Source organism: Erpetoichthys calabaricus, chromosome 4 (assembly GCF_900747795.2).
Source record: "Erpetoichthys calabaricus chromosome 4, fErpCal1.3, whole genome shotgun sequence".
Classification (NCBI taxonomy): Eukaryota; Metazoa; Chordata; class Cladistia; order Polypteriformes; family Polypteridae; genus Erpetoichthys; species Erpetoichthys calabaricus.
Window position 1 is genome coordinate 127,023,588 of NC_041397.2, and position 27,624 is coordinate 127,051,211.

The 27,624-nt window shown below is 39.7% G+C and overlaps 1 protein-coding gene across 15 annotated transcripts in view; it reads left to right on the top strand.

Moving 5' to 3' along the window:
- caska (calcium/calmodulin-dependent serine protein kinase a) overlaps positions 1–27,624 on the top strand; it is a 664,459-nt gene that overhangs the window by 444,552 nt on the left and 192,283 nt on the right. For all 15 annotated transcript variants that reach the window (XM_051926109.1, XM_051926105.1, XM_051926112.1 and 12 more), the window contains exon 9: positions 2,007–2,090. In XM_051926109.1, coding sequence (XP_051782069.1) covers positions 2,007–2,090 — 84 coding nt within the window. The remainder of the gene's footprint in view (positions 1–2,006; positions 2,091–27,624) is intronic.

The following is a 27,624-nucleotide window of genomic DNA, read 5'->3' on the forward strand; positions in this document are numbered from 1 at the left end:
GCACAGTCACAGTGAGTCATTTTGCAGACATATTGCTGTTGGTATTTTGTCTCATTCCCTTTGTCAGTACACCCCATAAAATGCAGAATCATCTGAGAATTTCTGCAAGTGACATGACCAGATGTTATATTTATGGTCTGAGCTGTACAGAGTGAAGAGAAAAGGAGACCAGACTGTTCCTTGTGGTGCTCTAGTGTTGCTTATTTCAGTATCAGAAACACAGTCCTTAAATCTCAAAAAAGAGAATTACCTGATTACTCCACCACCTACATTTGCTTAACCAGTAAACCCTGTATTACTATATTATCTGAAAATAAAGCAAAAGTCATTCAAAAAGTATGTTTTACATAGTATGACAGACTTTCGTACATAGAGCTCTTAGATCTTAAACACTTTTTTGCCTCTGTACTTCATGATTTATTAGAGCTGAAGGAAACAGGAAGATGATTACTGTGTACAAAGAATTTCTTTAAGAAAGAAAACAATCATATATAAGTGATTTTGTAATTAAATGGATTTACAAAGTGGAACAGGTAATAAAGTATACTTTCTATACCTGCTGTATAATGTATCAAAAGCAGTTGTAGCCTTTAGTGTTATGTTTACCCCTGGAAAAACAAGTTAAAAGCATTATATTTTCTTAAACAAATTTGTTACATGTCACAGAAACATGTAAATATCAAAATATCTACCTAAATGCAGCAGGAAAGGTATGTCTGGTGTCCACTGTTGTACTGGTACAGATTTAGTATATGTCCTTTGTGTGACATATTTTGAAACAGTTACCATTACACGCCCGATGTTGCAATTGGAACAGTAGAAGCATGTTTCTTGGCACAATTTTCTGGTGCTGGGTTATATACAGTAATACAGCTTTGTTTTCTTAGTGTACAAGACAAACCAATTATTAGAGATTATTTTGAATAAGTTGCCACTGACATATTAATAGTATACAGTCAGAAGATTTTTGAATCTTTTAAAGGATTTTTGAAGAGCTAATATCTGTAAACCTTTTTATAGTGGTGTAAGGGATTGCTTGACAGGCGTTACTTTAAAATTAGACAGAATGACCAAAAGTCTTGAATATCTGTCTTTTCTGAAAAAATTAAATGACAGCCTTGTGCACAATATGTTTTATGTTGCATTGTACTCCATTCAGAAGACTTTCTTTATGATGTGTGGTATGGAATTTTACCTGTATGTTTAAAGTTAGTTTTGGACATTATCACCTAAGAGGTGCTTTTTATCTACAAGACACGGTTGGTTAAATAACTTACTTACTGTGTAATGCATACTTTTCATTATAGTACTAATATGTTTCCATTTTAGCACAGGTAAAGTGATGCTTTGTTGTTTTAATTGCTTTTTAAATAGTACTCCCTTAGTTGTTTAAAATAAATTTTATACAGTTAACAAAAAACAGGTGTGGGCGCAGATAAATGTGTCTAAATAGTTGAAAAACCTAAAATAAGTAACCAATCCAAAATAATACCTGAATGTTCATATAAATGATTGATGTTAGTTAAACACATTACAGGCTTTGTAAAATTCTAGTTTTGATGAGGTAATATAGAGAAAGAAAACAATGCAATTAAGAAAGACAACTGAAGTAAGATTTAGTCTTCTTATAGGAGACTCGTTTAAATGTTAAAGATCAGCCCAGACTGAATAAATAATGGATTGGACAGGTGTTTTAATCTATTTGTAGCAGTAAAATTAGAGAAATGGGAAAAGTAATTCAGATGGAGTGGCCCTATTGGCCTCTGAGTTCATCTTTGATTTTTATGGGAGCTATATTACAGTGGTGACAAAACTACACAAAACTATATTAATTCTGTCTAACATATATATGCCTGACTGAGATGTTAAAGAATTTACGGTGTATGTTCTCTTTATAATCTTCATTATGCATAAACCTTTAATGGGCACTTGGTAACTCTATATTTTACCCTGCTTTATATGTTTATATGTTAATCTTAAACTGTAATCATTTCTTTTTCCCTAAGGAGAGGGACCGATATGCCTATAAAATCCATCTTCCTGAAACAGTGGAACAGCTGAGAAAATTTAATGCCAGAAGGAAATTAAAGGTATTTTTTAAATTTATTTTACCAACTGTGTATTTTCATGATAACCTGTTCTGCAAGTCTTCTGGTTTCACTATAAAGTTTTAAGAATAACTTTTACTTGAAAAACACCAAGCTAATCATTTAAGTGTAAAAGTTTATAGTTTTATGGTACATATTAATTTGCCCCATGTAACTGCTCTAAAGTGAAACTTTTTTTTTTTTTTTTTTTTTAAGAATAAATCTGAAAACATACCTACCCAAATACCCAGTTCCTGCATTTTAACTCTCTGAGGGCTGAATATTTTTTCCAAAAAACTCAATTTTCGGAAAAGCACACAAAGCAATGGTTTCACACATAAATCAACATAAGACGTCTGTTCCTTCATGCTGTGACTGCTGTTGGTGCCTGTTCGGGATCTCTGATGGCAGCAGCTCTGCAGGGTCAGCTCCATATCCCGTTTGCCTGGGTGTTTTCGTGCGGCAGGTGGACAGTGGTGGCAATCACTGTGAGATGCGACTGTAGGCGCATCAGCTAAATAAATGTATTCAGCACCACGATCAGGTGGGGACCAATCAGATGATGCTGGTACCTCACTTTCGACATTCATCACCAGATCATTTGCATCAAAATCAGAGTCTGACAAGTCAGAGCCCAATTCAACGATAATATGCAAAACGTTATCCACAGGGTATTTTGTTTTGCACATTTGTTTTAGTCTCTTGCCAGTAATTGATGCCATTTTAGAGGTTGTTTGCTCTTCACTGCTCATGCACATGCAGGGAATCAAGGTCAAATCAACAAACCTATTTTTCTTGCAGTTTACAGCTGATTAACATCCCCTACCTCTGAATTTCGACAATGGTTGACATCCGTCCTGAAAAAGTTAAAATGGAACTCAAAAGGGCACCACTTCACACATGGAAAAAAGTCTTAAAAAAAAAATCTATATATATAGATTTAGCAGGTATAGCAGGCTGCTTGTTGCTTGGGCTTATCGACACATTTACAAGACAAAAGACGCTGACGGAAAGGTGCGAAGGGATTTAAGGTGGGCTGGATTTATGAGTTTTTTCATAGGCTCTGGTAATTCTAGTGTTAATAGAGAAACCTGCCTGGGATTTTAACCTTGTTTTTATTGGTTTATTTATTGTATTTTAACCTCAGTGCTTCACTTTGCTTTAATGGATTATTTATTGAAGATCTTTTGCAGTGCACTACTTGGAACACTGTTTGATTTTTAATAAAAGCATTTATACCAACCCACTGCTGACTATGTGAATCCCGGATCCAGTACACATTATCTCAGTTAACGACTCTCTCTGTCTCTCTCTATCTCTATGTATGTATTGTAGAAGACTAGCCTGGACATAGACAGACACGGACTCAGACTGTCCAAAATAACACACATTTATTTCTACAATAATGTCCCGCACAGTGCTCCACTAGACACAATATGTCCTTCTTTTTCTTTCGCTGCCTCTACTCCTTTCTTTCTAAGCTTCGTCCTCCTCCTCCCAACTCTGGCTCCTGAATGGAGTGAGACGGCCTCCTTTATAGTGCACCCGGAAGTGCTCCAGGTGTCTTTTGATTAACATCCAGCAGCACTTCTGGGTGTGGCCATGGTCCCCCACCGGGTTGAGCTTCTGAGCTCCAATTCCATGGTCCTGATATAAACCAAAGGGGCTGCCCTCTCGTGTCCTGGAGGAGGTACTCCTGGTAGTACGCCAGTTCCCCAGGTCTTCTCTTGAAAAGGGCATCCAGTCCGGGCAAGATCCCTGGCCATCCATCACAGTATATATATATATATATATATATATATATATATATATATATATATATAAAAATATACAGTGCATCCAGAAAGTATTCACAGCGCATCACTTTTCCCACATTTTGTTATGTTGCAGCCTTATTCCAAAATGGATTAAATTCATTTTTTTCCTCAGAATTCTACACACAACACCCCATAATGACAACGTGAAAAACGTTTACTTGAGATTTTTGCAGATTTATTAAAAATAAAAAAACTGAGAAATCGCGTGTACTTAAGTATTCACAGCCTTTGCTCAATACTTTGTCGATGCACCTTTGGCAGCAATTACAGCCTCAAGTCTTTTTGAATATGATGCCACAAGCTTGGCACACCTATCCTTGGCCAGTTTCGCCCATTCCTCTTTGCAGCACCTCTCAAGCTCCATCAGGTTGGAAGGGAAGCGTCGGTGCACAGCCATTTTAAGATCTCACCAGAGATGTTCAATCAGATTCAAGTCTGGGCTCTGGCTGGGCCACTCAAGGACATTCACAGAGTTGTCCTGAAGCCACTCCTTTGATATCTTGGCTGTGTGCTTAGGGTCCTTGTCCTGCTGAAAGATGAACCGTCGCCCCAGTCTGAGGTCAAGATCGCTCTGGAGCAGGTTTTCATCCAGGATGTCTCTGTACATTGCTGCAGTCATCTTTCCCTTTATCCTGACTAGTCTCCCAGTCCCTGCCGCTGATAAACATCCCCACAGCATGATGCTGCCACCACCATGCTTCACTGTAGGGATGGTATTAGCCTGGTGATGAGCGGTGCCTGGTTTCCTCCAAACGTGACGCCTGGCATTCACACCAAAGAGTTCAATCTTTGTCTCATCAGACCAGAGGATTTTCTTTCTCATGGTCTGAGAGTCCTTCAGGTACCTTTTGGCAATCTCCAGGCGGGCTGCCATGTGCCTTTCACCAAGGAGTGGCTTCCGTCTGGCCACTCTACCATACAGGCCTGATTGGTGGATTGCTGCAGAGATGGTTGTCCTTCTGGAAAGTTCTCCTCTCTCCACAGAGGACCTCTGGAGCTCTGACAGAGTGACCATCGGGTTCTTGGTCACCTCCCTGACTAAGGCCATTCTCCCCCGATCGCTCAGTTTAGATGGCCGGCCAGCTCTAGAAAGAGTCCTGGTGGTTTCGAACTTCTTCCACTTACGGATGATGGAGGCCACTGTGCTCATTGGGACCTTCAAAGCAGCAGAAATTTTTCTGTAACCTTCCCCAGATTTGTGCCTCGAGACAATCCTGTCTCGGAGGTCTACAGACAATTCCTTTGACTTCATGCTTGGTTTGTGCTCTGACATGAACTGTCAACTGTGGGACGTTTTATAGTCAGGTGTGTGCCTTTCCAAATCATGTCCGATCAACTGAATTTACCACAGGTGGACTCCAATTAAGCTGCAGAAACATCTCAAGGATGATCAGGGGAAACAGGATGCACCTGAGCTCAATTTTGAGCTTCATGGCAAAGGCTGTGAATACGTATGTACACGTGCTTTCGCAATTTTTTTATTTTTAATAAATCTGCAAAAATCTCAAGTAAACGTTTTTCACGTTGTCATTATGGGGTGTTGTGTGTAGAATTCTGAGGAAAAAAATGAATTTAATCCATTTTGGAATAAGGCTGTAACATAACAAAATGTGGAAAAAGTGATGCGCTGTGAATACTTTCCAGATGCACTGTATACTATCCTGTAGGCAAGCAACAAGGATTTGAACGTAATATGTGCCAATACAGGGAGCTAATGAAGTGATGTGAAAAGAGGAGAGACATGAGCCCACCTCATCTGGTTGAACACCAGATTTGCAACTGCATTTTGAATAATCTACAGTGGTTTGGTTATACATGCCAGTACTCCTGCCAATAGAATGTTGCAGTAGTCCAGACGTGATAAGACCAATGCCTTGGCCAATGCTGCATATTCTACCGGATACAGTCTGATCTTGCAGATATGTTGTTTTAGTAACAAGACTTTATTAGTAAATTTTCTGTGTATTTTATGAAGATTATACAATTGACTAGAAATGACAAGCAGCCACTTGTAAACACCTTAAACCATATTTGGAAGTTCTCCAGTTTACACCTTTTGAGTCATATTTTCACCTGAAATAACTACCATATTTACTGCAAACATAAAACAGTAATTTGTAAATAGACTTTATTGAATAATGTTATGGAGTCATTTATCATTATTTAAATGGCTGTACCTGTGCTTATGTGATTAAAATCTTTTTTGCTTTCCCCACTTGGGGCACTTAGTCTGTTAGCACTCTTAAACTAAAGTATGACATTGGAAAAATACATACAAGTTAAAAATTATGATAAAAGACCTGTTTACAAAGTATGAGAACCCCTGGTTTAGTCGCTGTGCTAAAAGAAATGAAGAGAATAAAGTCAAGCAATGAAGCCACATTACACACTGTGTCTAAAATCAATCAGCAGGGAAGATGCTGATATTAGCTTGGCCATGTCTGAGTGGGGGGCTTACATTTATGGCAGTTTCAAGTGGGAGCAACACAACTGTCTAGAAGCAAAAGACTAACAATAGCAAGTCCAATAATGATGATGGGGCTCGGTCTAATTATCAACAGGAGACACCTTACACCCTGATTTATGGCATACTAAGTAAGACAAGTGATTATTCAGCAAGGGTCTTCATTTTAGAAAGAAACAATTTAGACCTTTGTCAGTTTTGCATTTTTTTGTTCTGAACTTTGTTCAGATTAGCAGATTATCTTTTGCTTGTAAAAAGATAAATAAAACATATTGTACTTTGCTTTGTTCTATAGATTTGCTGTATTCTGGACAGTAAGAAGTAAATATTGTCATTATTATAAATATTTTTCTATGCAATTCACCTATTTTGTTTATGAATTTTGCTCAAATTCAATTTTTCTACTTTAGTATCAAGACACTATATAAAAGCGGTCGGGATTGACCTTCCGTCCCGCGAGTGCAAAGCGTAGCAGTATTCTGCTTATCACAGACTTACTACTTGCGGTACGAAGCGACGCGATGTGAGCAGAGTTCTGGTGCTCCCATAGTTCCCTTGCTTTTGTGCACCTTCTTGGAGATTAGGTAGGCTATTTTTAGATTTGTATACAAAGAAATTTTGTCCTGCCTTACTTCTTCTAACTTGGTCACTTTATTAGCAGTCATTCATTGACTTTTGCGACACGACGAAAGGCAAAGCCCTCACTGACTCACTCATCACTAATTCTCCAACTTCCCGTGTTAGGTAGAAGGCTGAAATTTGGCAGGCTCGTTCCTTACAGCTTACTTACAAAAGTTAAGCAGGTTTCATTTTGAAATTCTACGCGTAACGGTCATAACTGAATCCTACTTACGTACATACTGTATATACGTCCATAGCCTGCAGCTCAGTCGTCGTGTGAGGCGGGGTTGCGTCCTGCGTCCACCGGCCTCCCATGTAGTTGGCTGCCTACCTATATTGCGTCCCCCATCCCCACGCCTTCCCACGAAGTTGGCTGCCTGCCTATTTTACACGTTTGGAGAACCGCCAATGCCTCTTAAACATCTTAGATTCACAGGTGAGATTCACACGATTTGAGTAGTGGACACTTGGATGTTTATGAATGTTTCAACTCCCATAAGCTGGATGCGAAGTTATCGATGAAACCGGTTGTATGCTTAAAACGCTTGACAGATGCCGAATGTCACTTCAACACAACAAGTCCTGCAAATACAAACGTAATTGAAACAAACCATGAAACTCAAACTGATTATGACAGCAGCAATCCAAGCTGTGAGAAAACAGTAAAAAGGAGGCGTGTCAGACGTCGTGATTTTCTGATGCAGCTAGGCAGAAACAACTTTGTGACGCTGCCGCCACATACTCGCAGAAAAATCCACAAGTTAATAGACACGCTGTCACAAATACTCGCAGGCAAATCCACAAGTTAATAGAGCTTCTGTTTCTAGGTACGATCCCAATAATAAAAAGCGGCTCATACAAAAACAACAGGTTTGGCTCAAAAAACCCAATTGTGGATTTGCGTACAGCCACCGAAACTTTGTAATGGCACGAGACTTCAGGTCACGTGTCTGCAAAAGAACCTAATTGAGGCAACTATTTTTACTGGCAGTGGCTCAGGGGAGAGCTTTTTATTCCTTGCATCCCCGTTATACCGTCTGATCTCCCATTTCAATTCAAACGCCTCCAATTTCCAGTAAGGTTCTGCTTTTCAATGACAATTATGTCTCAGGGACAAACCCTACAAAAGTTTGGCATTGATTTGAGGCAAGATTGCTTTTCACATGGCCAACTGTACGTTGCGTGCTCAAGAGTAAGCTCAGTGCACAGCTTGGTCATATTACAACCGGAGGGCCGAACTGACAACGTGGTATACAAAGAGATCCTTAACAAATAATTATTTGTATATTTTCCCTCAGTTTAAAAATGTTTGCTTTTCTTCTTAATAACAATTTTAAGGCAGTATTTCACTGCTGCGAAGCACGGGTATTCTGCTAGTATATAATAACAAAGAATGTTCCGGGACTGTATTTGTTGGTTTGTTGACCAAATAAAACTACATAAAGCTTCTTAAAGAAAATGTATAAAAGCCTAAGTCAATATTTTAAAAGAAAGTGTGGTTTGCCCATTTTCTACATTGTGTGTATGTTGGAAAGAAAGCAAGATTCATTAAAAATTACAATTGATTACTTACTGTAGATTCTGATAGCAACTCACTCCTATAGGCCTTCATTTGGAATTTAAGAAAATAAATACAGTGGAACCTCGGGTCACGACCATAATTTGTTCCAAAACTCTGGTCGTGACCCAAAGTAATTTCCCCCATAGGAGTGTATGTAAATACAATTAATCTGTTCCAGACCGTACAAACTGTATGTAAATGTCATTGTTGTTATTGTTTACATCCCTCCTCGGGCAGACGTGGAGATAGTGAGTGACATCATCCATTCTGCTGTTGCTAACTTACAAATGCACCACCCTGAGGCGCTTTTGCTAATCGCTGGAGATTTTAACCATGTGACGTTGGACAAAACATTACCTGCCTTCTCCCAGTATGTGGACTGTAACACCCGTGGAAATAAGACTATTGACTTACTGTATGCAAACGTTAAAGACGCATACAGCGCCACCCCGCTGCCTGCGCTTGGGAAAGCAGATCATAACGTGGTTCTGCTTCAGCCTCATTACAAACCAAGAGTGAGGGAGCTACCTACAACCACGCGCTCATTCAGGAAGTGGTCCCCTGAGGTAGAGCAGGCTCTGAGAAACTGCTTTGGAACTACGGACTGGGATATCCTGCAGGGATCACATAGTGAGAACATTGAGGAGGTTGTTGACTGCACTACTGACTACATCAACTTCTGTATGGACATTGTAGATCCAGTAAGAACAGTATGCTGCTATGCTAACAACAAGCCATGGATTACAAGTGACATCAACGGCCTTTTGAACCAGAAGAAAAGGGCTTTTAAAGGCGGTGATCAGCATGAGCTAAAGCGCGTGCAGAAGGAACTCCGAGTCCAGCTCAGGGCGGCGAAGGAGCAGTACAGGAGAAAGCTGGAGCAGAAGTTGCAGAATAACAGCATGAAGGAAGTGTGGGATGGGATGAAGATCATCACTGGCTGCAGCTCGAAGTGGGATGCCACCATCGAGAGAGACGTGAAGAGAGCAAACCAAATGAACAACTTGTTTAACAGGTTTGACCACCCTAACCCACTCTCACCTCGGAGTACTGCACCCTCCACCCATCTTTCTGCTGATACCAACATAGGAAAGACATCTCCACCCACAATTACAGCAGAGGCAGTGGTGCTGTAAGAATTATGTTTCTAGACTTCCCTAGCACCTTCAACACCATCCAACCTCTGCTCCTTAGGGACAAGTTGACAGAGATAGAAGTAGATTCATACCTAGTGGCATAGATTGTGGACTATCTTACAAACAGACCTCAGTATGTGCGTCTTGGGAACTGCAGGTCTGACATTGTGGTCAGCAACACAGCAGCGCGGCAGGGGACTGTATTTTCTCCGGTCCTGTTCAGCCTATATACATCGGACTTCCAATACAACTCGGAGTCCTGCCACGTGCAAACGTTCGCTGACGACACTGCTATTGTGGGCTGTATCAGGAGTGGGCAGGAGGAGGAGTATAGGAACCTCATCAAGGACTTTGTTAAATTGTGCGACTCAAACCACCTACAAGTGAACACCAGCAAAACCAAGGAGCTGGTGGTGGATTTTAGGAGGCCCAGGCCCCTCATGGACCACGTGATCGTCAGAGGTGACTGTGTGCAGAGGGTGCAGACCTATAAATACCTGGGAGTGCAGCTGGATGATAAATTGAACTGGACTGCAAATACTGATTCTCTGTGCAAGACAGGACAGAGCCAGCTATACATCCTTAGAAGACTGGCGTCCTTCAACATCTGCAATAAGATGCTGCAGATGTTCTATCAGACGGTTGTGGCGAGCGCCCTCTTCTACACGGTGGTGTGCTGGGGAGGCAGCATTAAGAAGAAGGACGCCTCACGCCTGGACAAACTGGTGAGGAAAGCAGGCTCTACTGTAGGCATGGAGCTGGACAGTTTGACATCTGTGGCAGAGCGACGGGCGCTCAGCAGACTCCTATCAATTATGGAGAATCCACTGCATCCACTAAACAGTGTCATCTCCAGACAGAGGAGCAGCTTCAGCGACAGACTGCTGTCACTCTCCTGCTCCACTGACGAGACTGAGTAGATCGTTCCTCCCCCAAACTATGCGACTTTTCAATTCCACTCGGTAGGGTAAACGTTAACATTATTCAAAGTTTTTGTCTGTTTTTACCTGCATTTTTATTACTCTTTAATTTAATATTGTTTTTTGTATCAGTATGCTGCTGCTGGAGTATGTGAATTTCCCCTTGGGATTAATAAAGTATCTATCTATCTATCTATCTATCTATCTATCTATCTATCTATCTATCTATCTATCTATCTATCTATCTATCTAATTTTTTTAAAGATTAAGCACAAATATAGTTAATTATATCATAGAATGCACAGCATTATAGTAAACTAAATGTAAAAACATTGAATAACACTGAGAAGACCTTGAACAACAGAGAAAGCTAACATTGCAAGAGTTCGCACTATAGCCTTACGACCCGATCGCTGTAAACACTTTTTTTTTTAATAAGTTTTAAGCACAGGGGAAAAAAAGGAACTTTTTTTTTTTTTAAATTTTATTTATTAATTTTATTGTAATCATTCCATAAAAATAGATCAATTTATAACAAAAAAAAAAAAATTGAAGACAAATCAAACCCCACCCCTAAGAAGGAGAGCTTAGCCAAAGGAGAAAATTGCTTAGGGCTTTTTAATAAGGTAACAATAAACAAAAGAAAGGAAGAAATATATATAGGTAAATAAAAAATGGAGAAGGGAATTAAATGCGGCAATAGTTATTTCTCTTATTCTAAAATAATATTGATTAGATCCTGCCAGGTTTTAAAAAAATTCTGTACAGATCCTCTAACTGAGAATTAGATTTTTTCCAATTTCAAATAATATAAAACATCGGTTTCCCACTGACTTCTCAGAGAAGAGTTAGGATTCTTCCAATTTAACAAAATAAGTCTGCGTGCCAAAAGTGTAGTGAATGCAATCTCCGTTTGCTTGTCCTCCTCCACTTCAAGTCCGTCTGGAAGAACACCGAACACAGCTGTTAATGGGTTAGGAGGGATTGTGACCCCAAGGCTGTCTGAAAGACATTTAAAAATTTTGGTCCAAAATGATGTTAATTTGGTGCATGCCCAAAACATGTGACCCAGTGAGGCAGGAGCTTGGTTGCACCGTTCGCAGGTTGGATCTTGCCCTGGAAACATTTTGGACAGTTTTAAGCGACACAGATGAGCTCGATATATATAATTTTTAGTTGAATAATTCTATGCTTTGCGCATATGGAGCTCGAGTGAATTCTCTGCTTTGCTACCTTCCACTCCTTTTCTGATATATTGATTAAGAGATCTTCTTCCCAATGTCCCCTTGGATCTTTGAATGGTAGGGGCTCAAGTAAGATTTTATATAATGCGGAAATGGTGTTTAATTCCTCGAAATTGAGCAGTATTTTTTTCCAGCATGGTGGAGGGTACGAGGTGAGGAAAATCGGGCAGTTTCTGTTTAACAAAATTTCTAATTTGAAGATAGTGAAAGAAATGTGTAGCTGGGAGGTTGAATTTGGAATGCAGTTGTTCAAAAGATGCAAATATGTTGTCTATATAAAGATCTCTGAGCATTTTAATCCCAAAACTTTTCCAAATTTTAAAAACTGGATATGTTTGCGAGGGTTGAAAGAGGTGGTTCTCTTGCAGAGCTGCCACGGATAAAAGATTTTCCATCTTAAAATGCTTTCTAAGTTGGTTCCATATTCTAAGTGAGTAAAGCACAATTGGGTTATTAGTATATTTGCGATAACTTGCATTTATTGGAGCTCAGAGCAGGGAGTATAAAGAAGTACTACAGGATTTTACTTCTATTGCAAACCAAGCCTGTGTATGTTCTAGGGGTGGGCGGTATGACCAAAATTCTATATCACGGTATTTTTCTAAATTATCCCGGTTTCACGGTATTTAACGGTATTTTTTCTCCATGCATGAGTGGATGTTAGCCAGTAATTCCAGTGGAAAATGTGATTAAGAATAACCTATTCCACTGTCAAGAGTATTGTTCATTGTACAAAAAAAACATTTTAATGTGCACACAAGTATTAATACAGGTTTGCATTGCCCCATAAAGTGATAGTTTTCAAGGGGATGGCACTAATGGAGAAGGTATCACATTGCATGACAGATGCAGTCAAAATATAGAACCTTTTTATTGAACAAATTTTGCAAAAACTTAAACTATAATTTTGACAACATATTTTCAACCATACAAAGAGGCATTTAGACTTAGTAAAATATCCAGAAGTGCTTGTCAAAAGTTGTATTGCACTGAATATGTCTTAGAAAAGGAATAAATAGTAAATATTTTTTGTAAACCAACTACACTTTCTGTTAATGTTAACAATCTCTGTCCACCGACACGTTAAAGTGACTTTTTAAACAACTTTATCATCATTAAACTGCATAATATTTAAACTAATAAATAATAACAATAAAATAAATAATAGTATTATTACTGATAGTTGCACTATTATGTTCAGTGTAGAGAACTTTATCGCAGGTGTGACGAGGCTCCAAAAAACTGGATGTATGAATGGGTATCACACAGGTTTAACTTAAATATTGTATAAATGTTGGGTTTGTGATCTGGTGGTCAGAGACACGAACACAGAATTCAATGCATGTTCTTCTGAGCGGGCTTTCTATATTGCACGCGTGCTGTCTCTATCTGACGTACTAAAACCCCAGTTCCTATCCGTCCTTTTTCTTTCTCCACATAACCAATCACCACACAATAAACGTCTTTGTGAAATTAAAACTAGTTATAAACTTAGCCCACGGAGTGTTCAGAACTTTAAAAATATCTTCGTTATACATGTTTAATTATGCCATCCATTCAGAGTTGCGCCCATCTCTGAACGAGTCGCCAGCACATCAAAGGATGAATATAAGCAAAACATACACTAGCAGGGTCAATATAGCACAACAAAACCCCACATCCTACATGACTTTGAAAGGAAACTGAAGCGCTGAGTAAACCCACCAGAAAAACATGCAAATGCAAGGCAGGAACGCCGCCGTGCCCCCATATGATTAATGCATGCTTTAATGCATTTCACCATGAAAATTATATTAAGTATTTATTTTAGCATTCTAAATGTTCAGAGAGAAGGAAGATCATGAAGTGAATGTATTCTGTGCGGGGTTCGCTGCCGGCGCAGCGAAGAAGACAAGAAGAAGTCAGTTTAAGAATCACTTAACACAAAGCATTTAATGTGCTATATAACTTATGACGGGCTTTGAAAACGTCGTCACACTATTACACAGTACCCAGGTACATTACACTGTATTTAAAACAAGTACAACTTGGCTTGCAGTATTATCCAGTAGTATAGAAACAGTATTTACACATCAGACCTTTTAAAACCAAAGTATCTCCAGGCTCTCTGTCCATTTTTACCATGCGGCATTCCTATGCTACCGCCCACTATTTGGTGGTGTAGCAGTGAAAAAGAGCCCTAGTGCAACAAATCTGTGTTTAGCGGTGTAGCAGTGAAAAAGGTCCCCACTTGAACAGTTTCCCGCTGCGCCACGTTCCGAACGTCGTTTAGGCAATTTAAACCGGTGTTGCGGTATAAGAAAAATCCATATCATAAAAAAAATAAAAAACGGTTTTCGGTATGAACTGGTATACCGCCCAGCACTAGTATGTTCATTTTTTGTGTCCAGATTTTTATGGCTTGTATGTTTGCTGCCAAGTAATAAAACTGAAAATTAGGTAAAGCCATGCCACCTTCTGCCTGAGGTCTTTGTAAGATCACTCTTCGGATACGTGGGTGTTTTGAGTTCCAAAGGAATGAGGTTATTGTTGAATCTAATTGCTTAAAAAATGATTTATTGATATATATTGGAATGTTTTGAAATAAAAAATGAAGTTTAGGAAGGATATTCATCTTAACAACGTTAATTCTTCCGGCTAGAGTGAGATAAAGGGTTGACCATCTATGCAAGTCTTGCTTAATTTTTTCCATACAGACGGCAAAATTTTGTTGATAAAGAGCTTTTTGTTTACTTGTGATATTTACCCCTAAGTATTTAAACTGATCTGCTATGGTAAAAGGTAGGGTGTCCAATCTAATATTATATGCTTGTGAATTCACTGGAAAGAGTATACTTTTATTCAGATTAATTCTAAGACCAGATATCTTTTGAAATTCTGTGAGTGCTGTTAAAACTGCAGGCACAGTGTTTACTGGGTCTGATATATATAAAACCATATAATCTGCATATAGAGAGATTTTCTGTTCCAGTCCTTCTCTGATAATTCCCTTTATCTGATAGGAATTTCGACAGTAAACCGCCAGTGGTTCAATGGCGATTGCAAACAGCAGTGGTGACAAGGGACATCCTTGTCTGGTACCACGTTCTAGCTTAAAGTAGTCTGAACAAATGTTGTTAATACAAACTGAAGCTTCTGGATTGGTATACTGTAGTTTGATCCATGCACAAATATTCGGGCCAAACCCAAATTTCTCCAATGCAGTGAAAAGGTAGTTCCATTCAATCATATCAAATGCTTTTTCTGTGTCTAATGATAGTAATATCTCTGGGGTGTTTGATTTTGCTGGTGAATATGTAACATTAAACAAGCGTTGGAGATTGGAAGATAGGTGTCGGCCTTTAATAAATCCAGTTTGATCCTGTGATATTATCGAGGGCAGCACTTTCTCCATCCTTCTAGCTAGAATTTTTGAGAGTATCTTAACTTCATTATTCAGGAGTGAAATTGGTCTGTATGATGCACATTGTAACAAGTCCTTATTTTGTTTAGGAAAGACAGTGATTAATGCTTGACGATATGGTTGAGGTAGTATTTGGTTGTCTCTAGCTTCTGTAAATGTTGCCAATAAGTGGGGAGCTAGCTGAGTGGAGAATTTCTTATAAAATTCTACGGGGTAACCATCAGGGCCTGCTGATTTCCCGCTTTGAAGTGACTTTGTAGCATCTAGTAATTCTGTTAGCATCAGAGGTTTATCCAGTTCCTCAGCACTTAAGGCATCTATTTGTGGTGTCTGTAATGTTTCCAGAACTGGATTAGATTGTGTGTTGTCTTCTTTGAACTCATTAGAATATAAGGATTTATAATAATTTCTAAATGCGTGCATTATATTTTTATGGTCAATGATTTCTTCTCCATTCGTATTGGTGATTACTGGTATTGCATTGCGAACTTCTTGTTGAGCTGAAAGCTTATTAGCTTTCTCTCCATGTTCATAGTAATGATGTCTTGACTTATAAATAAGTTGTTCAGTTTCTTTAGTTGTTAAGATGTTGAGTTCTGTATGCAGGGCCTGTCTTTTCCTGTGAAGAGCTTCATTTGGACGCCTGGCTTGTTCTTCATCTATTCTAGTAATTTCGCTTCTTAGCTCTGACAGTTTCTTGGTTTCTAATTTATTTCAGTGGGAATGATATGAAATAATCTGTCCTCTTAAGAAGGCCTTTAGAGTTTCCCAGAGTGTTCCTGCCGAAACCTCTGTGGATGTGTTTGTCTCTAGGAAGAAGCTGATTTGTTTGGATATAATTCTGTGCAGTTCTCGTCTGCTAATAGAAGAGGGTTAAGACGCCATCTACGGGGTGAGTGTGAGGGGCTTAATGATTTTAGCTCCAAGACTAGAGGGGCATGGTCAGAGATAACAATTGTGTCGTATTTGCACGATTTAATCGTGGCAGGAAATTATTATCTATAAAAAAAATAATCAATTCTTGAGTAGCTATGATGCACTGGTGAGTAGAACGAATATGATCTTGAGTTTCGGTTAAGAAACCTCCAGGAGTCTGATAAGTTGTGGTCAGTTAAAAACTGTGTAATTGTCTTTGCAGTGTTAGATGTCGTCCCCCCGTCACAGGAGTCCTATCTAAGAGTGGATTTAAAACACAATTAAAGTCCCCAGCCATTATAATTTTATGAGTGTTCACATTGGGAATGGATGTAAATAGATTTTGCATGAATTCCTTATCATCGACATTGGATGCATAAACATTTATCAAAATCATTTTACTGTTAAATAAGTTGCCCATGACCATCACATATTTCCCTGCAGGGTCCGATACTACATCAGATGCTACAAATGGGACTGTTCTGTGTATGAGAATTCCCACACCTGTAGTTTTCTTTGTAAAGCTAGAATGGAACATTTGGCCAGTCCAGTCTTTTTGTAGTCTTGGCTGATCCTTGCTTAGTAAGTGGGTCTCCTGTAAAAATACTATTTTAGCATTTAAGCCTGTTAGGTGAGAGCATACTTTCTTTCTCTTTAATTCATGATTCAGGCCTTTAACATTCCAGCTCACAAAGTTATCTGTCCCATCATCGAGACATTGAGTCTGAGTTTTTAATGTCATTTTATAGTCTTAACTGGTAGTGAGGCAGTTTTAATCTTAATTTCAAAATTCCCCATGAGTTATTGCATTTTAGCCTATTGTTGCATTGATATTTATAGTTATAAGGATTAGAAGAATAGATTAGATATAGCCTGCTCTTCTTCTCTCACCCCTTTATCCCCCCCCCCCCCCCCCCCCCCCCCCATTTTGCCTCCCCACATGAGGCTTGATCCCACTTCGCGATGTCCCGGTCCTCTTACATACAAAGAAACAGAGCACGTCCAAAACAAAACAAACCCCACCCCGCAGCGGCGTTAGAGAATTAAAACAAAGAGATATCTATTGTAGCTGAGTTCTAAAAACTATCTGCCGAAAATATAATCATTAACAGTCTTTAAGCTTAAAATAATCTTCAGCAATTTTAAGATATTAAGATAATAAAAGAATGAACCCTGGGAATGATTTTTAAAAAGTAGTCTAGGATAAACATAGTAAATCCTAATGTAATAGTATAAATGTAATAGTAATGTAACAGTAGAAATAGCAATAAACCAAGAGTATCATGTTAAACAGTCTATTTAAAGGTAGTTAAAAAAAAAAAAAAAAAAAAACCCACCCTACTTTAATTACTTCCACACTAACGTCAATAACTGTAATTAAGACATAAACATATAATGTCCAAGTAAAGAAAAGGATGTATAATTATAATACCAGTCTCTTTAAACGTGGATCTGACAGCAGATGATAGGTCCTTCCCATGCCTTGACAGAATACGGCTCCTTATTAACTTTCAAAAGAGTGTTGGAAACAGCTTCCTTAGTTCCTTTTCAGCTTCCTCCTTGCTTGGAAATACATAATATTGGTCTTGAACTTCCACTTTCAGTTTGGCGGGATACAAGAGGCTGTATTTGATAACGGCTTTCTGTAGCAACTTTTTAATGTTAAAGTAGGCTGCGCGTTTTGCAGCTGTTAATGGTGAGAAGTCGGGGAAAATACGAATAAGATTATTTTCAAATATAATCTCTTGCTTGTGTCTCAGAAGTGCCATCACATCAAGCTTACATCGTAATCGCTCGAAGCGGACAATAAAAGACCTAGGTTTAAAGGTGCTTGATCTGTATGTGCGATAAGCAGCTGCTATCTCAATGTCGAGTTTAAAATCATCTCCAATTATTTTAGAGGGTAATTCTACTGCAAATTTCATTGGGCTTGAGCTTTCTCGTTTCTCAGGTATACCCTCAATTCTTATATTGTTTCTTCTGCACCCATCTTCCAGGGCCGCAAGTCCGTCTCAGAGTTTTTTGCATTCGGAATTCGCAGCTGTAGCTTTTTCATCGGCGTTAGACGCCAATTGTTCTGCTGTTTTAACTCGAACCGTGAATGCCTGCTTAATGTCATCCAGCTGATCTGTAACGTCATTAATCAGGTCGGCAAGCATTTTCAGTTTGGATCTATTTTCTTCGATGTGTTCGTCTAATTTCTCCAACATGCCTTTAAAGTTCACGTCAAAACGTTTAAATAGATGTGTTTCCCGGTCTTTGTTATCCTTCTTAAGGTCGTTCTTAAGCTCGATGTTCGCCTTCTTAAGCTCATTCTTGTTCATAGCCATGGCAGTGGCCAGTGTAGCGATCATCTCTTTCAGTTCGGGCAGTTCGTTTTGGATTTCGTGCTTCGCGAATGGAAGTGCAGCTCCTGTTACAGCAGGTGCTGCGTGCTCGCGATAAGTAGATCAGAGCACATCCTGCAGGGCCTTTTCTAGTCTCGAATGATCCTCAGAAATCGGCGATCCATCGCGACCTGTATCACTTGCAGCTTTGCTCCCATTTTCACTCTTGACTGGAGACGATATAATAGAGCGGGGTCCCAGGAAATCTGCGCATTCGTCTGCCTGTTCCAGGTCAGTCTCCGAGAGGCCATACCTTGCACTTGGGCTGGATGTCTGTCCAGACTTTGATGCAGCTTTAAGTTTCTTTTCCAGTTCTTTCTGACTTTTCTTCTTGTTACTCATGCTTGTATATTGTATTGGAAGTTCCTTGGTTGGGTTAAATACAGGATACCTCTAAATAAAATGAAATACGTGGGAAAATAAAGCCGCTGCTAGCGGAGCTCTGCTTCAGACGTCCATCTCCTATAACGGACGAGACCAACTCCATTTGAACAAATCCAAACTTCATTTAAAAACCAACCATAAGCAACCAAGAAAGTAACATTGCAGGAGTTCATGGTAATAGCCTTACAACCCGATCGCCGTAAACACTTTTTTTTAATGAGTTTTAAGCACAGGGAGAGAAAGGAACATTTGAACAAATCCGAACTTTATTTAAAAACCAACCATAAACAACCAAGAAAGTAACATTGCAGGAGTTCACGCTAATAGCCTTACGACCCGATTGCTGTAAACACTTTTTTTAATGAGTTTTAAGCACAGGGAAAAAAAGGAACATTTGAAAAATCTGTAATTTAATAAACCACCAAGAAAAGTAACATTGTAACAAATCACGCTTCGAACCACTCGCTCTAAACACTTTTTTTTAATTCACGCTACAAACCGAAAAATGAACATTTGAAAAATCCGTAATATAAAAACTAACCATAAACCACCAAGAAAACTAACCTTGCATGAGTCGAGTTCTGGCATGAAGAAAGTGAGGAGGAACTGGTTGGAGAGGAGGTTACAGTTTTGAGGGAGAGTCCGGCTCCGCGATGGAGGGATGTTCTCCTTCAGGTGTTTTCTGGTGTTTTTAGCTGTTTAGCTGATGGATCAGACTTCGCGAAACAGCGGTCTAATGAGACTTGCCTTTTCCTACGCATTAAAATTTTCGGAAATGCAAGACGACATTGTCGGTCATCATGTTTATCACTCTGTTCGTAACCGCTTTGTCAGGGTGGTTCTTCTCGAAAAAATCCTGGCACTCGTTCCATTTTTCCATGATGGCTTTTATTGCATCACTTTTTATAACCGTCCTTTCCTCTTCTTCCCTGGAGGACTGCTCCTCAGTGAGCAACCTAAGCTGCTCCTGCTGGAGTTCAGCAAGTTCCTCCGTCGTCAGCTCCTCCTTGTGATCCAGGACTAACTCCTCGATGTCCTCATTGTCCACTTCAAGACCCACGCTTTTGCCCATGGACACAATCTCATCCACAACAGGAGGCTCAGAGCTTTCTAAAACCTGTTCAGGAACGCATTCAGGCCAAAGTTTCTTCCAGGCTGAGGTCAAGGTCCGGTGTGACATCTTCCCAGGCTTTATCAATGAGGCCGATGCAATGAACGATATTAAAATGGTTCTTCCAGAACTCTTTCAGGTTCAAAGACGTTTCCTCGGTCACATTGAAACACCTGGCGAATAGTCCTTTGGTGTACAGCTTCTTAAAATTTGAAATAACCTGCTGGTCCATGGGCTGCAGAAGAGGAGTCATGTTGGGGGGGAGGAACACGACCTTAATAAAGTCGTACTCCTCAACCATATCGTCAACCAAATTTGGAGGGTGTGCCGGTGCATTGTCCATCAGAAGGCATTTTTTAGGCAGGTTATTCTCTTCGAGATATAGCTTCACGGCGGGAGCGAAAGCCTCATGCAGCCATTCCAAAAACAAGGTCCTTGTGACCCATGTGATCGCTGAAGTCGGGAAACGACGAGATAAACACCACTTTAAAATTAAAAGCAATTTCTTTATTATTTATTCTTGGTGACTTAGAAATTGTGAGACTGCCCCCTCCCCCCCACCCCCCCGCTCAGCTAACTGATTTGTGTTCGAGCAGACTGGCAAAAGAAAAATTTGTTCACCCTTTTATCACCTAGCTTGTTCATTAGCCAAAGAAAGAACAGAAAAAAAACATAACAGTTCAATTTGCGGTCATACATAGATTTGAGTTGCATCATAATTTATGACATAGGAGTTCAGAAAAAGCAGTACCAGGCACCTTACATTATCTAAAGACTGTGGCCTTCTCAGTACCCACACAAACCCATTTTAAGCAGTTTTCTTAAAGTTCATTGTATTAGTTATAAAGAGATTACATTCTTATAATTTTAATCTCTTCATTAGATTTATATTTGTTTGATTAGATTAATAACCCTTATTTATTAATTCATAGATGACAATTTTGTCGTATACTTTTAATTAAGAGTAAAGAAAATGATCACATTGTTTCATAATATCACAGGGTGTTCTGTTAATATCAAGTGGTTAGCATTTTCACATAGAAGAATTAAATCAGTCTCATATTCTGTGCATAAACATAATTCCTTTCCTACCTAAATGCAGATCAAATCATATAGAAGTATAAAATCATATAGTTCTCTGCAGCATGGTTAATACAAAATACAGGCATTGATATTTCGTGAGTTAAATACTTATAATCATCTACGGTGGGCTGGCTCCCTGCTCGGGGTCTGCTTCCTGCCTTGCGCCCTGTGTTGGCTGGGATTGGCTCCAGCAGACCCCCGCAACCCTGTAGTGAGAATATAGCAGGTTGGATAATTGATGGATACTTACAATCATTACAGTTACTAATGTTTTTTCTGCTTTCTCACCCAACCCTTCGTGTTTGCCCTCCACATCATGGGCAGTCTGGCTTTGTTTCCATTGTGCTGCTTGAAAGCACGAGGATTCTCAAATTGGTAAACGAGTAGCGGCTTGATTTTTACGTCGCCACTAGCATTAACACACAGCAAAACGGTTAACCTGTCCTTCATTGGTTTATGGCCTGGGTAATGTAGGTCCTCTTTGGGATCCTCTTCCAGAACAATCCGGTCTCGTCGCAGTTGAAGACTTGTTGTGGGATGTAGTCTTCGTCCTCCACTAATTTTGTGAAATTTTTCACGAATTCTTTCGCAGCTTCAGCGTCGGAACTAGCAGTCTCTTCATGTCTTACCACACTATGAATGCCACTTCTCTTGCGAAACTTTTCAAACCATCCTCTACTGGCTTTAAATTCCTCACTTTCGCCACTCGTAGAAGGATAGTTTTGCAGCAAATCGCCATGAATCTTCCTGGCTTTCTCGCATAACATCGTCTCGCTTACGCTGTCACCTGCAAGTTGCTTCTCGTTCAGCCACACTAGCAACAGTTTTTCCACCTCTTCCAGTACTTGAGGCCTCTGCCTGGTTAACACTGTAACTCCTTTTGCAACATCAGCTGTTTTAATGGCCTCTTTTTGCTTTAGAATAGTCGAAATCGTAGATTTTGACTTCTTGTACTCGGTGGCAAGATCAGTAACACGAACGCCACGCTCATACTTTTCAATAATTTCTTTCTTTACTTTGATTTCAATTTTCTTCAAATCTTTCTTCTCACCACTCTTCACTTGCTTAGAAGCCATGGTTAACTGCAAAAGCACACGAAATACTGTAGAGCACAAAGAGTTCACAGGTAAAGCTCACACGTCTGACTGAGAACAATGCACAGGGAGAGGCTGAACACGTGCTTAAATACAGTAATCGGCGCGTACGAACCAGAAGGGAAACGAAATAGAGCACAAAGAGTTCACAACGAAAGCACGCACGCACGTCTGACCGAGAACAATGCCACACGTGTGGAAATCATCGGCGCGCACAAACCGAAAGGGAAACTGGCTTGTTCGTATACCGAGTGTGTGGTCGTGAACAGATGCAAAATTTGGCAAACTTTTTGGTCGTAACCCGATTTGTACGTGTTCAGAGACGTTCGTGAACCGAGGTTTCACTGTATAGGTCCAGGTTGTCTGTCTTTTATGGTTAGTTTACCTTTAATACTGGCCTATTTTTGTGTGGATTTTGAATTGTATTGGATTTGCCTCTGTGTGTGTTTATGGGGGCACCAGAGTGCCATAGAGTCTTAATCTTTCCCTTTATGCGTTATATTACTAGAAAGCATCATAAAATAAATACTGCCTTTAAATTAGGTGGCTTATGATATCAGTCATTTTACTTTTCATTAGAGGAGAAAAGAAATGCAAAGTAGTTGTACCTTTTACATGTAGCACAAGTACTTTATAGTATTTTTATTGAAGGTTGTTAATAAATTCACAATGTGGTTTAGCACTGCTCATTGTGATTAACATCGTATGAGATGCAATATGTACTGGAGTAGTGGGTAACTGTGACATCTGACACTACACTGTCTTCCTTTGGAAATAATAGTATGATAAATATGTGAAAAAAATAAATAGCTTTAAGAAAAGGCTAAGATCAAATGAATAGCAAATATGAAGTAGCAAAAAGCAGTTGCTTAGTTGTTGTGAACTTCAGATCAGAAGAAGATAATTGCATTAGTGTTTCTTTTTTTCTTCCCACTCTGGAGCCTTTCTTTTCTGTGTGGTTTTCTTTCTACTGAGTACAGCTAGGATAGCATTTTTATAGCGAAAAGCTATGTAGGATGGAGGTGGAAATCTGACATTTGTGTCTTTTGGTTTTGTGGCATCAATTTCCCAGAAGTGAAATCACATTACAAGATGTTTAAGGTTCAGATCTGAGACTTGGAAATGTTCTGTTTTCTCCAGAAAATGTTACTGTTGTAGTATTCATGTTTGTGATAATGATCAACATGAACAGCAGAATAGCTGAAAATAAGAACCTGTATGTACTCTATTTAATCAAGCTGATTCACCGCCAGTATGAATAAGAGTATTAGTGAAACAGGTAAAAGTAGTCTACAGCTTTGTGAAACTGAAAGTCCAGTAGCAAAATTTTTCTTGTAATTAAATCAAAATAATTGAAAGTAATATATAAATATAAACAAACTGCTAGGAAGAAATTGCCATATTTTTTCTTTGAAATTTTATATTATAAAGACACAATATAGAATTATTAGTTTTTCTTTTACAGACATTTTCCAAAAGCACGGTGTCTATGCCATGATTTGAAATTGAATCCCATTAAAGGGTCCATCCCTGACTTGCTCCAAATAGTCATGGGATAGGGTACAAATCCCTTCTGTGCATCCCTTAGTGGAAAAGTGGATCCAGAAGGTGGATGACTATATAGTAAAATGCAATGACCCAGCACACATTTTAATGAATCATTGTGTATCATTTTTTTGTTTTACTACTATAAATGTTTTACCATATCTAATAGCACATACTGTAGTTGTCCAAGATATACATATAAAAATATATTTGCCATATTTTTTCAGACAAATTTATATGCGAGAGAAACATCGTCCTGTAACACAAGAGCCTTTTTTTAAGAAAAGTATCTGCTTATAAGACACTAGGCCAGTGTTTTCGTAACCTTTTCTAAGGTGAAATCCCAAGCACCAAGTCTTCCAAATTTCTGCTTGACACCCTATCATAATAGGCCTGTGTATTAACATATGTAGGTAGATTTTAGAAGGGGAGCACAGCGCAAATAAAAAAAAAAAGTAATTCTTACATTTAGAAATTTTTCTGGAGTTGGTGGCCCACAGATGACTGGTACGTTTTATACATTTCTTTGATATTGGGTGAAATATGAAACAAGTGAACTTCCATTTTGTTCAATTTATTGCTTTTGTATATTTTCATGTTTCTGATTTCCCTTTTGTTATTAGAACACCTTTAAAGTCATGATTTTAAAGAGCCTTTTCAATGCCATCAATGCTAATTTATATAGTTAGATAGAAATGTATTTGTACCTGGGGGAAATTTGGATTTTTAAAGAGGCTAGTTAAATAAATAAATGGATACATAGATATACATATATACAGACACACAATGATCTGAATACACACCAGAATGATTAATAAGCAAGAAAACTTTAAAAAGAAAAATTGACTTGGCAGTCACAGTTACAGTGAGGCATGATGCAGACATATTGCTGTTGGTATGAAGGAGCCCCAGTAATGTTTCCTGACACACTTTTGCTGAATAATTCTCAGTGTTTATGTGTCAGAGAGAGGATGTAAAGAATTGTTCATATTGGCACCCAGTTTTGTTTTAATTCTCGCCTTTGCTACTACTTCCAGGGGGTCCAGAGTGTATCCCATAACTGAGCCTGCCCTTTTAATTAGCACTTTGATTTTGTGGACCTCTCTTAAAGTGATGTTACCATCCAAGCACACCATAGTGTACAAGATTGCACTGGCCGTCACAGAATTGTACATGTGCCATCTGCCAACTATACTGGACCGATTATTGTGGCCAAAAGGTTACCTGACCTGAGCTGTACAGCAACAGTGCCAACCACTGCACCACCATGCCTCTGTGAGATCAAAGAAGAAAGAACACAATCAGAGATGCACATAAAATCGTATGTTTTGTCAAAACAAAGCGGAAATGCCGGTCAAAAATCAGGAAAAATACGCAGGTCTTTTAACAGAATTGGAGTTGATAGTGGTAAGCCTCAAGCAGCTTGTTGGTAAGGACTGAATGGAGGTGGCGTATCGGACAGAATGGAGGTGGGACATCCTCCATTCCTGCTGGCTGGGCTCCTGGCACTTTGCTCCAGCAGGCAGTAGTTCACTGCCCTGCATAGTTTCAACATACTCTTCATGTTCCACCACATTGCTGCATCACAAACCCAAGATGGGGGGAGGCAGGTGGTGCTGCTACTGCATTTTTCAAGCAATGCGCTGTCAATAGGGGAGGGGCAAAAATGGCTGCAGATCCACCGTGCCCTGCTCAGAAGCTCACCTAACCCAGGGACGTTTAGAGGAACTTCTGCATCACAAGGTCGCGCATGTGAGCAACACATGGCAGGTGGGTCAATTTGCTAAGTCACACGGTGGCCTGAAGGTTGGTGCCATTGACACATCACCCTGCCCATCTGGAGCTGCCGGAAGATCATTCCCCCCCGGGAACTGACTCTGATAGGCAGACAGGATCACAGGCCCATCATGACTCCTTTCTCCCAGACACACCATCTCCAATACAGCTTTGCACCAGTTCTGCAGCACCATAGCATAGCTGCAGGGGCATTTCCTGGATGGCTCACTCCAGCTTGTGTCTGCGTTGGAGGCAGCTATGCTGTAGGAGAAGGTGGAAATGGCAGAGGGTCTGGTCTTCTCTGATCTCCTGGGGTGGTAGCACCAACTCTAATGCTGTCCCCCCAATGGCACCCTCCCCAGTCCCAAAGAGGGTGGCCCAATGGGCAGTAAATGATGCGTACCACCCAAGTCCAAGCTTACCTGTCCATGTGTCGATGGTAAAGTGGACCCTTCTGCAAAATTGTTAGCCCGACGTCCCGGAGCTATTGTGTCTTCCAGTCGGGCTACCAAAATCTATCTCAGCCCTGCCCGTCGGGCTATCATAGGAAGGAAAAATATATGTCAATGCCTTTTGCATTCTTTCGCAAATGTAGCTGGGTAATTATGTCATTTTCGGGCATCGATGAGCCACTGTCAATATGTGAAATATTGAAATCGCATTTGAATTCGCGCTTGTTTTTTACTTTCACTTTGCGATCGCGCGAACTGTGTATAGAGAGCGGCAGTACTGATTGGTCAGTGACGGATTAATTGCACACCAATTCCTCTGACATCGTCTTATCACTCATTAGCTTACTATTCAAACGTGACAAGTGAAATCTCCCGCAGCAAGCTTAAACATGTGATAGAGGTTGATTGCGCAGAGAATTTAAAAAATCGCTGACCGTTATGTGTGTGCGTGTGTAAAAATAGATGGATTTACGCAGGTGTTTTAGTTCTGCTGAGCCAAATAAGACAGGTCAGGGTGAAAAAGGGACAGCCAAAGAAAAGCCTACCACAAAGCGGAAAAGTTATGACAAATCAGACTATGAGGCAAAAAGAAAGCGCAGCTTTTTGGTTTCATGGACAAAAGAATTTCTGTGGCTGGAATATGACAAGCTAAATAACAATGTTCTGCCGGGTGTGTTGTGAGTTTCCCTCGATTTCTGACTCGACAAGCGCCTTTGTTACTGGGACCAGTAATTTTAGGAAAGACCCCATCAGAACCTATGAGAAATCTCTGCATCACAAGAAATGCATTGGTGCTCAGTCTGCAGCATCTTTCCCAGAACAAACACCAATTGCAAAAAACATACTAAAAATAAACCAAGCACGACAAGAAGTCCTGAAAAAGCTGTTTAGAACAGCGTACTATGTTGCAAAGAGTGAACTACCATTGGCAAAATTTAGCAGTCTTTGCAAACTTCAAAAAGCAAATGGCCTAGATCTTGGTTCCACTTACCTCAATGACCATGCTTGCAGAGAGTTTATTGGAGCAATAGCACAAACTTCAAGAGACCAGATCGAAAAGGAAATTCAAAAAAGCAGGTTCTTATCCATTCTTGCAGATGGCAGTACAGACACTGGTATAATAGAACAGGAGTTGGTTCATGTCAGGTATGTGAGAGATACTGGTGACATATCCACATACATGATCAAATGTCAGCCAGTCAAGAGTGCAAATGCTGCCTGTATTTTAGAGGCTATTGATGAAGCAGTGAACACCATGGGTATCAGAGAAGACACATGGAAAAAGAAAGTAGTGTGTGCAAATTTTGATGGTGCTGCAGTGATGATGGGTGAGAAAACAGGAGTAGCTGGGAGTCTGAAACAGAGGATACCCCACATCATAACAATCCACTGTGTGGCACACAAATTAGAGCTAGCCATGCTGGATAGTGTGAAAGGCTGTGAGTACCTGGTGAAATTTGAAGATACTGTACACTGAAAACCATCTTTAAGATGTACTACTATTCCCCAAAGAAGCGAAGAGAACTGACAGAAATAAGTGAACTGCTAAATGAGAAACTGGCACATTTCAGTGGCCTGAAGAGCACACGGTGGCTTCCAAGCCGGCTGAGATGTCTGAAGGCTG